The sequence below is a fragment of the Electrophorus electricus genome, chromosome 2 (genome assembly GCF_041902795.1).
Source record: "Electrophorus electricus isolate QZ-2024a chromosome 2, ASM4190279v1, whole genome shotgun sequence".
Lineage (NCBI taxonomy): Eukaryota > Metazoa > Chordata > Actinopteri > Gymnotiformes > Gymnotidae > Electrophorus > Electrophorus electricus.
The window spans coordinates 6,903,411-6,917,959 of record NC_137498.1 but is presented as its reverse complement, the minus strand read 5'-3'; the positions used below and the strand labels follow the sequence as shown (position 1 = coordinate 6,917,959).

The following is a 14,549-nucleotide window of genomic DNA, read 5'->3' as shown; positions in this document are numbered from 1 at the left end:
TAAAGCAGTACACCATCTTATGCTAACAAACACATCTCCCTCTCCAGGAATCTCAACAACAGAATTTACATCAAGATTTGATGGCAAAACAAGTGCAAAGGCTCCAGCTGACGCTTCCACTACTGACAGTGCAAAGACTCTGACTGACGGTAACATGCATTTACTGCATATCAACATGGTCTCCTAATATCTTAAAAAGCAATTAAAATGCATGCTGTGTAAAAACACAAACACTAACACGCACACAAATACACATAACATTTGTATAACGTTTGCCTTCAGATGTCCAAAACCCTGCTGGTGATCTATCATATATCCTCATGACTACTGTTGTGGGAGCTGTCCTCCTCCTGCTGCTGGGTCTCGTGGGGGTCTTGTGCTGGAGATACAAAGGTACACACACACACACACACACACACACACACACACACACACACGCATGCATGCATACAAGTTGTGGGTCACACTGTCTGGTTTTCTAATGTAGTCCAGAGACATGGACAAACGAGGCTAAGAAAGGGGCAAACAGAAGAGAAGAGAGAGCAGGAGACACAGGTGAATGCTCACATACCATCCACTGTAACATAAGAAAAACAACCTCCACATCATTACTGGCACATGTCCTTCAAGGTCAAATCTTCCATGGTGTGTGTGTGTATGTGTGTATGTGTGTGTGTGTGTGTTTGTTTACAGGATTGTTTTGCTGTGCTTTGTTCACATGTTCAAGTGAGTGCTACTTTGTATCTGAGGGGGGTTCAGATGATACAATACAATTAGTACAATATAGTTAAAATAAAGGATCACATATATCACATACAGCACTTTTTTATGGTTTTAAATTTTTTTTAAAGGAAAACCATCTTTGGGAAACACAAGTTGTGAAGTTCAGGTTTTGTTGAAGCAGTAACAAATACCTGAGCAGAGGGTTTTATACAGATAGTGTGTGGCGTTCCCTAGTTGTGTGGGGTCCATGGTGAGTTTCTGATACAAAGCAGCTCCTGATACACTGATGAACGTTTTTGATTATGGCTGTTGTGATCTCTAGTTTGAAATCAGTGGAGATGGTGGTGTCTAGGAAGCTCAGACTCCACATCACTTACTGTACTGAGTTACAAAGGGAGATGAAATAATAGCAGTCCAACATGACTAATCATATCAATCACTGTTTTTGGTAGAAATTATATTACTACATGGTAAATAATTTACCAGTAGGTGTGTAATTGAATAATTAATTGAAATGGGTGTGTTCAAAATAATAACTGTGGAGTTCAATTAGTGAGGTCATTCCTTCTGTGAAAAAACAGATGTCAATCAGGTGGCCTTTATTTAAAGATGAAGCCAACACATGTACATGCATTTCTCTCTGAAAATCTGAAAAAAATGGGTCGTTCCAGACATTGTTCAGAAGAACAGCATACTTTGACTAAAACTTTGATTGGAGAGGGGAAAACATGTAAAGAAGTGAAAATGATATAAAGAAAATGATAGGCTGCTCAGCTAAAATGATCCCCAATGCTTTAAAATAGAAAACAAAACCAGAGAGATGTGGAAGAAAATGGAAGAATACCATTTGAATGGATTGAAGAATAACCAGTATGGCAAAGACTCAGCCAATGATCAGCTCCAGGGTGATCAAAGACAGTCTGAAGTTACCTGTGAGTACTGTGACAATTAGAAGACGCCTGTGTGAAGCTAATCTATCAGCAAGAAGCCCCCGCAAAGTCCCACTGTTAAAAAGAAGACATGTGCTGAAGAGGTTACAATTTGCCAAAGAACACATGGACTGGCCTAAAGAGAAATGAAGAAACGTTTTGTGGACTGATGAAAGTAAGATTGTTCTTTTTGGATCCAAGAGCCGCAGACAGTTTGTCAGATGACCCGCAAACACTGAATTCAAGCCACAGTACACTCTGAAGACAGTGAAGCATGGTGGTGCACGCATCATGATATGGGGATGTTTCTCTTATTATGGTGTCGGGCCTATTTATCGCATACCAGGGATCATGGATCAGTTTGCATATCTCAAAATACTTGAAGAGGTCATGTTGCCTTATGCTGAAGAGGAAATGCCCTTGAAATGGATGTTTCAACAAGACAACGACCCAAAACACACCAGTAAGCGAGCAGCATCTTGGTTCCAGACCAACAAAATTAAAGTTACAGAGTGGCCAGCCCAATCCCCGGACTTTAATCCGATAGAAAACTTGAGGGGGACATAAAAAATTCTGTTTCTGAGGCAAAACCAAGAAATGGAGAGGAACTGTGGAAAGTTGTCAAAGCATCCTGGGCTGGAATACCTGTTTACAGCAGCCAGAAGTTGGTCGACTCCATGCAACACAGATGTGAAGCAGTTCTCAGAAACAGTAGTTATACAACTAAATATTAGTTTAGTGATGCACAACAACGCTAAATCCTAAAGATTTTTCAGTTTATACAGTAAATATTTGAGTTTGTGAAGAAAAAATGGTAAATGATTACACATGACATCCACTTATTTATTTGAATCGAAGAAGTCAGATGTTGCAACTGACCCCGACCTTGGGGAAGGTCTCAGCCCAGATCAGGGACGGTTGCAGCATGTTACATATACATTATTTTTACGTTTGCTCTTTGTCTCATCTTAACTGATCCCTTGGCTGCAGGCTTCTCTCTTTTTTTAGGAAGTGGGAATAAGATTGGTGTGAGAGATGGTGAAGTCCAGGTCCAATGGCCCTGACTATATATGAGACTCTTCCCAGAATACTGAAGGGAACTCCTCAAAATACTGAAGGCCTTCTCCTCACTTTTGGTGTAGCCTACTGAAAACAAAGTGAACACAATGTCTGCTTTTATATGATTTATTCACTTATTCACGTTATGCCACCCCCCGCACGCAGGTATAAGAAAATACAAATATTTTGTTTGTTGTGACAGCCCAAGTGCCACAAGGCAAGGAGCAGGAAGCACAGACGTCTCTTGACGAAGACATGCATTTATTAAATGACCATTAACGCCAACCTGAGCACAAACAAAGACCGACAACCACTCCAGTAACAGATGGGTTTAAATACGTTCATAAATGATGCATGTACAAAGGGGCAGGTGTGCTGGACTGAACTAACAGCACTTAGGGAGTCATTTTGGGTCTCTCCCACTGGGCCGCCACATCTCTGTGACAATGGACTGAGCCAATGATGACATTCTCACTTATAATGTGAGACTGTTAAGGAAGAAAGAGGAAACACCAAATGACTTTTAAAAACTTATAAAACCCTACTGCCTCCCTATATTTGTTGTGTGTGTTGGGGATAGAAGTTTGTCAAAGCTTCATTTGAATACACTTCATCTCCACTATAACTGTAGTTGTCAGAACATTCAGTAGACTGTATTGAAGAGTGTGTACAGTGTGTATCAGCAGTCCTGCTGTAGCCATGTGTAGTGTGTGTGTGGAACTCAGTAAGAATGCAGGTGTGTGTTTATCTGCTCCTTGCTGCTGATGGTAAGTGTGACTTTCCCTCTACTTCTGTAGATCATCAAATATCTACACAGTAGCTACTTTGTTAAGAAACACTGAAAACATCTAGTAGGAGTCCAGTTAGAGACGACATCTCATATATTTCTGATAACGTATAACACTCCATGTTATCTGAATATATAAGGTAGAATTTGAACACTTACGATTTGCTTTTTAGACTGCCATCAGTCGTAAATCTTGAAATCAATGTATTATTGCGGTGCAGTTAAATCTCATGCATATCAGCTGCAGCACTCAGGCTAGAGTATAATAGAGCAAAGTAAGCAATCGTTATACTGTGATGGAGTAAATCTTACTCTCAACAATCCCTCTACTAGTTAAAGGAAGTAACAGTATAGTGTAACTTACAAGTATGTAAAAGATAATTAGGCTTTCTGCATATAATAATGTGCTTAAAGCAAGTCACTGCGTGCTTGAGATAGTTAAGCCATGTCAAAAAGAAAATCAATGTTGAATTTTTAATTTGAAACACACATGTGCTGAAGACATTGATAGTGAAGGACTTCAACTGGTGTAGCTGAAGGCTGTACACTGGAACATCACAGGATCACAGAGATCACTGTATACGCAGGAGAACCAGTACTGCTGCCCTGTTCCTGCACTGATATACACACCAGACCTGAGAGCTTCACCTGGTATAAATACAACACAAACAGAAAAACATGGGAAGTGATCTCCAGTGAGAGTGAACAGTACACAGAGTTCATACTTATAACTGACCACACTTTTCTATTCTTGCAGAGGCTCCATATAAACCTGTAACTCTTACTCCAGTGGACACTGACACATCAAGTCCAACAGTTTCAACTAAACCTACTACAACAATGACATCTCCAAATGGTTATGTTATTAATTTCATCAACTGCTACTGATGGTAAGATTAATTTGTTTAATAGTATTCTCCAATCAACACCATAAAATGATTCCCCACTAAATACTACTACTATTAACAATAATAATAGTAAGTGACATCAACAATTAATTTCTTAATGCAGTTCACTTCATATAGGATACTGTAAGGGTTGGCACCAGGCCAAGGCCCCTCCGGCCACCAGAGGGAGGCCTCAAGTCAACCACACCACTAATCAGGTTTAACACCCAACAGCTGGGTTAGACCTAATAAAAGCCCCGTGACCCAGCCATTCAGTGCTGGGTGTTTGTTAAATATTTGAGCCAAGCTCCTAGCTGGTAACTTCAGGTATTGTGGTCTGTGAGCCTTCCTGCTACACCTCACTTCTTATCTGTGAGGGTGTTTGTGTTTTTATACCTCCCCTCTCCAGTTTTCCATCTCTAGTCTGTCTCTCTCCCAAGGCTTCCCTTAGCCATTCAAATTCTTCCCTGTTTTCTGGTCTTGTTTGGGAAATTTTAGTTTGGTTTTCCTCAGTGCATCGGGGTTGCCATTTCTTCCCGTTCTTCCTTTTTCCATGCTTGGCATGGTGTTTAGTTTTTTTCATTTTGTTTTACTTGATCCAAGATCTAACTGTTTTGCACAGGGGCCCACCCTTGTTAGAGTGTGGTTGCTCACCCAGTAGGCTATTGGTGTTATCACTTAGCTGATCTGGGTTCAAGCCTGCCTTACATATTGTGGGGTTTCATAAATTAAATGAATGCTAAGCTTACACTAATGGAGAATAATGTGCAGAATGGAATAGGACTAATGCTTGAATTAATAAAATAATTACTGTATTTCCAGACATAAAAGGAAATGCCGTAGATGTGCATATGTGTGATTACACAAGAAGACATGTGTAGGAGATGGTCAAACAGAGGTGACGGCTGAGATGGAAAAACACAAAAGCAGAAGTGGTGCAAAGCCAGAAAAACTATAAGTCTGTCTGCTGCAAAGTTATGCTTTAGATCTCACTCGCAATGCGTTGTGAAGTGACATCTCCAGAGCTCTGCATTAATAAAAGGCCACAGGGTAACGCACTGGTTCCCTTCTCTTCTTTCCTGCATCAACGGACACGACAATATACGTTCTTGAACTGTTTTACAGATGATCTTTCCTACAAAGGGCCATACTCATAGATACTTTGTTTCCCAGCATTCATACGTGACTCTACACTGGATCCTACTTTTCAAAGCCCTATTAATATGATCAGTTAATTATTCATGTTGTGTTTATGACCTGATTATATATAATCTTGCATTCAGAATGTGATTGTGTTTATTTTTGATAGGGTGTGATGTTTGGTTGTTAGATTGTAGATTGTGTTGTGGTGATTTTTAATGGTGCTTTTATTACACAGTTTGATTTTTTTTTTTTAAACTACCCTTCAGGAATTTCTGCTCAAGCTTACTGTGGCCTGCACAGTGTTGTATTCCCAAAGCTTGAGGAGCTGAAGACAGACCTGGTAGCTGTGAAAGAAACACACCACCTAATGGTGGCAGGTTATGGTGAAACTGATGAAGACACTGAAGAGCCATATGAGGATGTCACCACAGATGCTTCAACAGATGATGAATTCTAGACTCCATCCTGTCCACTGCATTTACCACATTAATTTCAAATCTGTATGCCTATATAATACATGTAATGACGTTTTTATCCTTGTCTCTTTGTAGCTAGGTTGTTTGGTTGGGTGTTCTTTATAGGCTATAAGAAAATTAAAAAATGTATGCTAACCTTATTTCTTTTCAGCAGTAATTAACCTTTGTGAAGATGTGATCAAAACGTTGTGTTATAAAGCACATATTGGAATAACCCCTGTAAAACCATGTGCAGGTTATTTTGGGGCTACAATCCTGCACTTTTAAAAAATATATTTAAAAAAAATAATGAACCATTTGAATCAGTAATGAACGGAGCATTTAATTCTGTTTGTCTAGTTGCTCAATTTCATAATATAAGCATATATTATGCAAGAAAGTGTTTGCATAACTGCGTAGCCTTGGTACTGAAACACCAGAGTAAAGATAAGCCGTTTTGTTGAACATTGTATTGTGATCAATAAGCCTAATTTTCAGTTAAAATTGTATAATTTCTTAAGAATTTATTATTATAGTTGTTGTTTAGGTTGCATTTTGATCCTTAATGAGTGTTCAAATGACTTTGGATTATAACGAATACAGAGAGAGTGAATTGTACCTATGTGGAATGATTACTAATTAATTAATATATAGTTTACATGTATAGGTTATATTTACTTTATTTATTTAGATTTTTTAATCTGAGCCTGATGACAAAATGATAGCATAAAGAGGGGGAAATTATTTTAAAATGTGATAGTGTGATTTATAATATGAGACTATAATGTCATTTCAGCTGCACTTTTTTCATTGTTCTAAACAGCCACTGAACAGAATTTAGCCCTCCATTATGTCATAATGTGTGTCATTCTATTTCTGACCCCAGATCAGTTTATTGAGTGGATTTGCCGATGACGATCATTTTAGACAAAACATCAACAGAGACTACAAACAATTCTTCACGCGTAAGAGGTACTGAGAAACGAAAACAAAACTTAAGTAGAATTTAATTTTATCTACAAAGGCAGATACTAAATATTTGATAACGGAATCGTATTATAAACAAGTAGCCAATATGCGAATTTAAAATGAGAACACACATTTTAATGATGGGGAACTTTTGACTGAACGGAGAGCTAATTAGCGAGCTGATAGTGAGCTCCCAGCCCCACTAGTCACGTGGTACGGCCCGCCGCCTGTAGTGGGAGTTCATGGTCTTGTGTGAAACCACGACTATGTAGTCACACGCCTGCACCGGGTTATTCTCCTAATGTCTGTGTGTGTTTAAACCCCGGTTGGTGTGTGCATCCCTGTCGGTCTGTGTTCGCTAATGTTCACGTACGTGGTGCACTTTATGTTTGTAAGCTATGTTCAATGCTGCACATGTTCATTTTGCCTGTTTCTTGTGAGCGCCACTGTGTTCTTTATTCGTGTTCGTCTAATAAACGTCTGTCTACGTCAAGCGAGTTTGTGGGACCTGCGGCACTCGGGCCATCACAGCTGTTTAATTTCACGGACCGCACAAATATTTTCAAATGCGGAATAAGTGAGTAGAGAATGAACTAACAAAAGGAAACCTTGATAAATAAAAGGGGACGTAGCTGAAAATATTCGGGTAACCGAACTCCATTAGATGAAATACGTTGACTGAGACAAGGGAAAGTGACTTATGGGCTTGTTTTAGAAAAGCCTCTGCAAGACCACGAGTGTGGCCATTATGCACTGTCGCACAACAGACAACCTTTATTTCACATTTATTAACATTTGTAGAAGAAATTGAGCTACGGGTGGCCATTTGTTCTGTTACATAATAACTGTATATAAATATATAAAGTCTACAGGCTTTGATTTCTCATTTCCATATAGAGATATGAAACTGGGGTACAAAGGTAATCCTGTGCACAAATGCATGTAAAATAAGCCTTGTTTTATAGAAAATTGTGTTGTAATCAAAGCCTAATTTTCAGTTCAAATTCAATTACTTCTTAGGAATAAATCTTTAATTTTAATTTTTTTTTTTTTAGTTGTCAAAAAACACATACAAACTGTTCACTTTTTAAAAGAAATAAAATGGCTTTATTATCGTTCAATACCATAGAGCTTTCTTCTGTCCTTTCTAGATGCCAAGGGACAACTTCATTACTAATATCATTACCAGAAGATACAAGAGTCATAAAGACCCTGCTACCATTGCTGGGTTTAAGCAGCATTACTCGGCCAAACTGGGAGAAAGTGTAAGTGTCTACATCATTTTATACTATAATTTTAATGATTTATATAGACTGTATCCACAGTTTTATTTATTTAGCCTTCACACTTTCCTGACTTATACAGATGGTAGTCCAAAATATGCTGTCCATTAGTGGAGTTTCCACTGCCCAGGGGTGGTCAATGGATGATTCATTTCCTTTACAATTCATCACTGATTATTTCTCATTTCTCACCCAAGAAATGGGAGGACTGTAAGGAGGTTCGTACCATCCGGAGCAGAACTGCTGAACACTTTATGATCACAGAGTCAAAGGAAGAGATTTGCTCTTTGGACCACAGCGCCCATGTAGAAGGTGCAGATGTACTTTCTTGCATAAATCTAGCTTTTCATTAAGAACACACAGTAGGACATGATGTTTGTTCACTTTAAATATGTGCCTGTACTTTATTATGTAATTCCATTTGTATTGATTTTTGGGAAAAATAAACATTTGTAGATGTAAGAGAGGATCTGGGTGGAGTAGCGGAATCTATTACAGAGGCAGTCAAAGTGGAGAATACCCCAGCTGGTGAGTAGCATCAAAGCACCACATCAATAATCAGAGTTTACATACATCCACTCCATGCACACCAGTTTTAAAATTCTACTTTTATTTCAAATATAAAGGCTCAGAATGCAAGAAGTTGAAGAGAGTACGCATCTTCTTCAGACGAGCATGGCAGGCTATAAAAAGCACCTTGTCCTGTGCCAAGCGCTCCAACAAAATTAGCCCTACTCTTTAACTTTTCCCAGGTCTTTTTACCAATTTATTTTGTATTTCTTTTTTCCCTTCATTTTCCCCAACCTGTCTTTTCATCTTCTGAAATAACATCTTTTGACTTTTTGATTTATTTTTGATTAATAAACTTTACTTCATGCAAAGATTTTGTCTGTTTGCATTCTGGACCTTTTAATCATATTTTTCATTCTAAGACCAACCAGGTTATAATTCTAATTCAGCCAAATAAATCTTGAATGATTCAACTCACTTTAATAACATTTTTAGATTATCACATATATGTACAGTTTCATGTCACTCAGCATTAAGAGAGAATTTCACACTCACCTTTAGTGAGAGGAAGTACAGTAAAGAGAAAACATAAACTGAGCATCTCAGTTTATGTAATTCCTTATCTCAATGGAAACACCATTGACCTCCCAGCACACACTGACAACTGTGTTCAAGAGTAGGGGTTGGGTGTCTGATAGAGGGCTAGGGTGAGCTCTTAGAGCTAAATGGCCCTCCAAACTGAGGGTTTCAGAGTCTCACTTCAAATTGTGCATTAGGAGAAATTTCTCAGAATCCCTTGTGAATCATTGAAAAAATGGATGCAGAAGACAGGGGTAGATTTCAACCACTAGCCTTTTTAACTCAGTCCCAAGGAGCAAGATGACACTTGAAAACAAGGAGTAGGAGGAAAAATGAGAGGGGATTGGGCCTTGCTAAAAATCTAAGCACTAAATCTAAGAATACAATGGTTTAAAACATATTACTTTTAATATGCATGGTTTTACCTAATCCTAGAGATATATAATAAAGTTAAGATATCTGTTACAGGACAAGGAGGTTTTCAGATCCAGTACAGACATTAAGTCATATAAGATCAAATAAATTTGAAAAAAGAACAAACATTTTTACTCTATAATGCACCATCTTAAAAAAAAATGAGACCCCCTCTAAAATCCTCAATGTCAGACCTAGCTACCATACACTGTACATTCTTTAAATTGAGAACAGCATTTTGAAGTCTGATTTCTGACTCAGTTACTGTTCAAATGGACAAATTAACACAAATTACATCAAATATGGCCCATCCAGTTACTGGCTTAGACACAGCGTTAGTGTAATTCTTATTACTTTATCTGACACCAAATCAAAGGTGATAAATCTGATTTTGAACCCTGACAGACTCAGAGGGGCCTGGATGTTGCACCAACTGCTGTGATCAGATCATCATAGTGAATCAACATACAAGACAACGCACTGGGAAATAACTCAAAACTGATTTATAAGTGAATCACAGGACTGTTAGAGAGTTTGGAGCTTAATGTACGTCTGTCACATTGCTATGTCTGTTTTAGAATTACATAGTTCCATATGACTTAAGTAATATTTGTATGAAACACTGATATATATGACCAACATACCTAATGTTATAACTGCCCCTGATTTGTGTGCTACAGACTGCCATGATTGGTTTGTCAAAACAAATGAAGACTCATTCAAATATCACTCAACAACTTTATTTCCATTCAGATGCCTGGGTTTGTGTACATCTGTATTCACTGTGCCATCAGAAATAATCCAACAGTCTGTTACTTTTTCTCATATCTGGTGTAAGGGAACTGGACTAAGTCTGAAAGGAGCATTTAATTTTAAGTTTAATTATAGCTAAATGAAGTCCCTTCTATATGTAGCTCACTAAAATAGCACAACATTTAGCCTTTCATTGCTCTGAGATAATACAGAGACGTGACTATATTTGTTGCTAATTGATATGAGAGATATCAGTAGCACTCCCATCGTACTGCTGACTAGACTGTGTGGGAGACGTCTACCACTACACAGTGGGGTTGGTTATCTTTCCCATGAACAGGATACTCCTGATGTTCTTCTCCACAATGAAGACTAGGAACGGTCTGCTGACTTCTGTTTTGAAAGGCAACGCTGACATGAGCACGATTTCAACAGTTGTGGCAGCTGCAGCCTGAGTGCCCTGCTCATCCACGCTGAGGACGGCCTTGTGTAGGACCTGTGGGGAAGGACCAATCTGGGCAGTCATTGAATGACACTTTAAAGTATGTAAGCAGTAGATGCATTAACTTCTGAACAGTCCTTGATGGAAAGCAGTTGGAATTTGGCTGTGGCATCTCACCAGTGTGTTGACTGAATGTAAAATCATTGTGCAGTGTAAAGCGTCTTTGGGTACTGAGAAAGGCGCTGTATAAATGTTACTTCATATCGTATCATATCAAGAGAGGCAAACCTAAAAATTCAATTTTTTATTTGAAGCTGAGAGTGCAGTCTAAATTCTACTGGATATTTAAGATGGGCAGTCTCTGCCAAGATCCCACCAAATTTCCCATAACGGAAGAGAATGATCACATCATTGTTCTTTCCAAAACAAACAGACATCAGAAAGCCATTGATTTTTTTGCCCCAAAGACCCCCCAGACGTCTACTGAGAAGGTTTTAAACAATATTTCCCAAACTTATAATGTGACACTCTAGACATGACAGCAAATCTCTTAAAGGGTTTACCACATACCTTGGAAACTGCCAATTTGGCCCCTTTACTGATTCCAGAGAAGTCTGCGCTGTCTGAGAATGCATCAACCATTCCCATCTCCTTCAGTGTGTCCCCAAGACAGGAGGAAGCAGACACTCAGAACTTGGGCATATACAAGTCCAAAGTGCTGGAGAACAGAGATGATCAGTCAGGAAAACACACTCTTACATGGAATAGCATAAGCAAAAATATTTATTTAATACTTTTTTGCCATTGGTGACCTTGTCAGGGAGTAAAGGTTCTACTCTGTGGTAGTACTTAACATGTTTAAGTGAAATTCTATTTTTAAAAGCATTTCATGATACATTACGTTTCGTGGACTTTTTCCTTCCAGTACTTGAGGTGATCCTTGCTGATGTGTTTCTCCACCTCCTCCATTTTTCCCTGGTCAGGCAGGACGATCATCATGGACACGTTTCCATTATATGGCAGCATGATAATGGACGTAAAGTTGCCCTGGTCATAGTAGAAGTCATATTTGCCATTTCTGTTCATCATATCCACAGGCACTGTGGTGTTCTCATCCACATGAAAGTCACCTTTGCTGGTGTGCTCCACTTTAAAAGCCTCTTGCCATTTACCTGACAGAGTGAAATACAAAACTGGTTAGTGCAGTTCAGGTGAAATACATGAAAAATTATTTAATCTCTAGTGGGTTCTGCTTGTCTACTCTTACCTTTGAAATACATATAGTTGATGAGCATCATCACAGTGGCAGCATCCAGACTCTTGACCATATCAGTGATCATGTCCTTGGTCTTTTTGGCAATTAACTTGTTGATCTCTTGCACAGCGACTTCAGGTGTGGAAAAGTCCACACTGAAGGCTTCACCTTTGTAGAAGTGCTGGATATCTTTCAGAAACTTGTCTTCAGGCTTGAAGCCTTTTTGTACAGCTGCAGCTCCTCCTATCTCCAACAGTAGGGCATCCTGGCTGTGGTCCAGCATGTGGAGAAGGTGCTCATAGCCTTCATTGACCTGATCAGCTGTGAGAGCACTGTAGTCCAGAGTGCTGAAGATTTGTGAGTGGGTATTGCTCTTGGCCCCCAGGGCCAGCATGGATAGAGCCATGGAGATACTCAGAGGAGAGAAGAAGATATTCTTGCCCTGGGTGTCAGGATGGCTGGCCAGCTTCTTGTAGAGGGAGAAGGCAAAGTCTGCGTTGTGGGGTGAGAGTTTGTGGCAGGGTTTGTCTTCTCCATTCTGGTGGGGGTGGGCTGCATCCTTGCCATGATGGAGATGTTGATGGTGATCTGTTGAATGGTCTTGATCATGATCCTGCTCCTTGATGCCTACAGTCCAGTCCACTGACAGTATGAGGACAACCATCAAACAGCACTGGACCTTTCCCCACATTTTAACACCTGCAGAAGCACTGCACAGATTTGAAATGTATCATATGCAGGTTCATTTAAACACAACTGTTACATTAGAAAATAGTCAACACATGGATTTTCATAAGAGAGGTATATACGTGATAGCCTGCATGGAGACTACTTCTGAGTCTAGTCTTTAATTCAGTTTTTACATTTTTAAAGATGTAATAGATCACTGTTGAAGTGTTTGCCATTTAGTTGAAACAAGATCTGAGGAAAAAATTATTTGTATCTCCAGAATATCAGTCATCTTACAGTACATTTACTTACCATCCACGTCCTGTCAGCAGTAAACTATTGGGATTGAGTTCATACATTTTATAGCCTGTTTCGTGTAATCTGAGGTCAGTCCTTTAAACATTAACCACTGAGGGGCTGTTTCAAATAGAGCAGGAACATTGCACAGCATTCATCCTTTAGTTAACATTACTGATGCCAAAACCCTGTACGCTGGCATTGTTAGCTCTGGTATTGATTTCTGTGAGGCTGTGTAGTCTCATTCCAAACTCAGCTGCTGCGGTCTTCGAATACACTAACTGATCTGTGTACATAAGTGCAATTCTTTTTATCAGCTATACAGGATGGCAGTCTTTTTTCATATTAGCTAACATGTACTTAGTACTTTCAGAGCTCTTTTTATTCTCGGTACCACTGACCTCTCTGAGAACCTTCACACAACTTGAACGATTCCTCGCCATCGCAGCCAGTTTTGGAAGCTTTTGAAAGTGCACATTTAGCCACACAGCATGTTTCAATCTCAGGTGTATGCATTTTTATTTTATTTATTTACCTCATATTTCAATTTAAGCTTGTATCATTAGCCCTGCTGTCATCATTTACCATCAGGGTCATCTGCAAGCTCCATCTCTGAGCCTTTATGTGGTTGAAATGCACAGAGTTAGCCACAGTGCTAGCAATAATATCTGACTAAATTAGCTTAGCATTTCTCATCATGACGATTGAGCAGATTGTGAAACATTTTATGTTTCCCTTTAAAAGTGGTGAAAAAAAAACTTATTTGAATCTATATTAGGACATTCCCCTGATTATACGTTCAGATTTTCTGTTTTATTAACTCCAAACATCTTTCACTGGTTAATGCTGGTTATTGTTTTTCTTCTTGAATAAAGAGCATAGATCTTGCTGCATTTCTAGAATCATACAAGGCAGATGCATCATGCACCAAACCCTCCACTGAGTCACCAATGTAAAGAGAAAGATCGCAACTCTACGGATCCACCTCGTTTGACACGAGGAATTCCTGATACGCCCAACGTAACTTAGCGTGTAAAACATACAGAAGGTTAGAGTGAAAATAGTAAGACATCTTAAATGACATCACATTAATATTAATCCAGATGGGGTGTAAAGGGAGATATGTTTTACAAGGGGTTGGTTGTCCGCATGTATTTTTTTTTTTCACTGGGAGATTTGCATCTCCTCACATCCCTCTTCAAATCAAGCCCAGAATATAGTTCTGGCTTTCAAAATATGACTAAACACATGCCAACCCATTATGTTTTACTGCCTCCTCAACCAGAGCAGTCTAGATCCAGGGCTGTTAAAATATATTGTGGATTTAATTTTAAAATTGAGAACAGCATTGTACACGCAGTGAAGTTTCATTTTCATTTCAGTTCCAACTCACAT

The 14,549-nt window shown here is 38.9% G+C and overlaps 1 protein-coding gene, 1 long non-coding RNA gene and 1 pseudogene across 3 annotated transcripts; 2 read left to right on the top strand and 1 right to left on the bottom strand.

Moving 5' to 3' along the window:
• Window positions 1-485: 485 nt before the first annotated feature.
• LOC145660018 (uncharacterized) lies at window positions 486-2,728 on the top strand. The gene is made up of 3 exons (XR_014126235.1): window positions 486-555; window positions 694-726; window positions 1,527-2,728. It is a non-coding gene; the product is annotated as an uncharacterized LOC145660018 (long non-coding RNA).
• A 4,129-nt stretch (window positions 2,729-6,857) lies between these two features.
• LOC145660014 (uncharacterized) lies at window positions 6,858-9,105 on the top strand. 2 transcript variants are annotated; one of them, XM_081724024.1, is made up of 5 exons: window positions 6,858-6,955; window positions 8,104-8,217; window positions 8,433-8,547; window positions 8,692-8,763; window positions 8,862-9,105. In XM_081724024.1, exons 2-5 carry the CDS (start codon window positions 8,104-8,106, stop codon window positions 8,975-8,977), a joined length of 417 nt encoding a protein of 138 aa, XP_081580150.1. In that variant the 5' UTR covers window positions 6,858-6,955; the 3' UTR covers window positions 8,978-9,105. The 2 variants fall into 2 exon arrangements, with proteins under 2 accessions (XP_081580150.1, XP_081580155.1); XM_081724029.1 differs by lacking the exon at window positions 6,858-6,955 and adding an exon at window positions 7,431-7,529.
• Window positions 9,106-10,500: 1,395 nt separating this feature from the next.
• On the bottom strand, window positions 10,501-13,098 carry LOC145660013 (alpha-1-antitrypsin homolog; annotated as a pseudogene).
• Window positions 13,099-14,549: the final 1,451 nt, after the last annotated feature.

Excerpts from the sequence above, each read along its gene's own strand:
- LOC145660014 (XM_081724024.1), top strand. The coding sequence starts at position 8,104 with ATGCCAAGGGACAACTTCATTACTAATATCATTACCAGAAGATACAAG. Across the intron at positions 8,218-8,432 it reads CGGCCAAACTGGGAGAAAGT|AAATGGGAGGACTGTAAGGA; the intron begins GTAAGTGTCTAC and ends TTCTCACCCAAG. Across the intron at positions 8,548-8,691 it reads CCACAGCGCCCATGTAGAAG|ATGTAAGAGAGGATCTGGGT; the intron begins GTGCAGATGTAC and ends AAACATTTGTAG.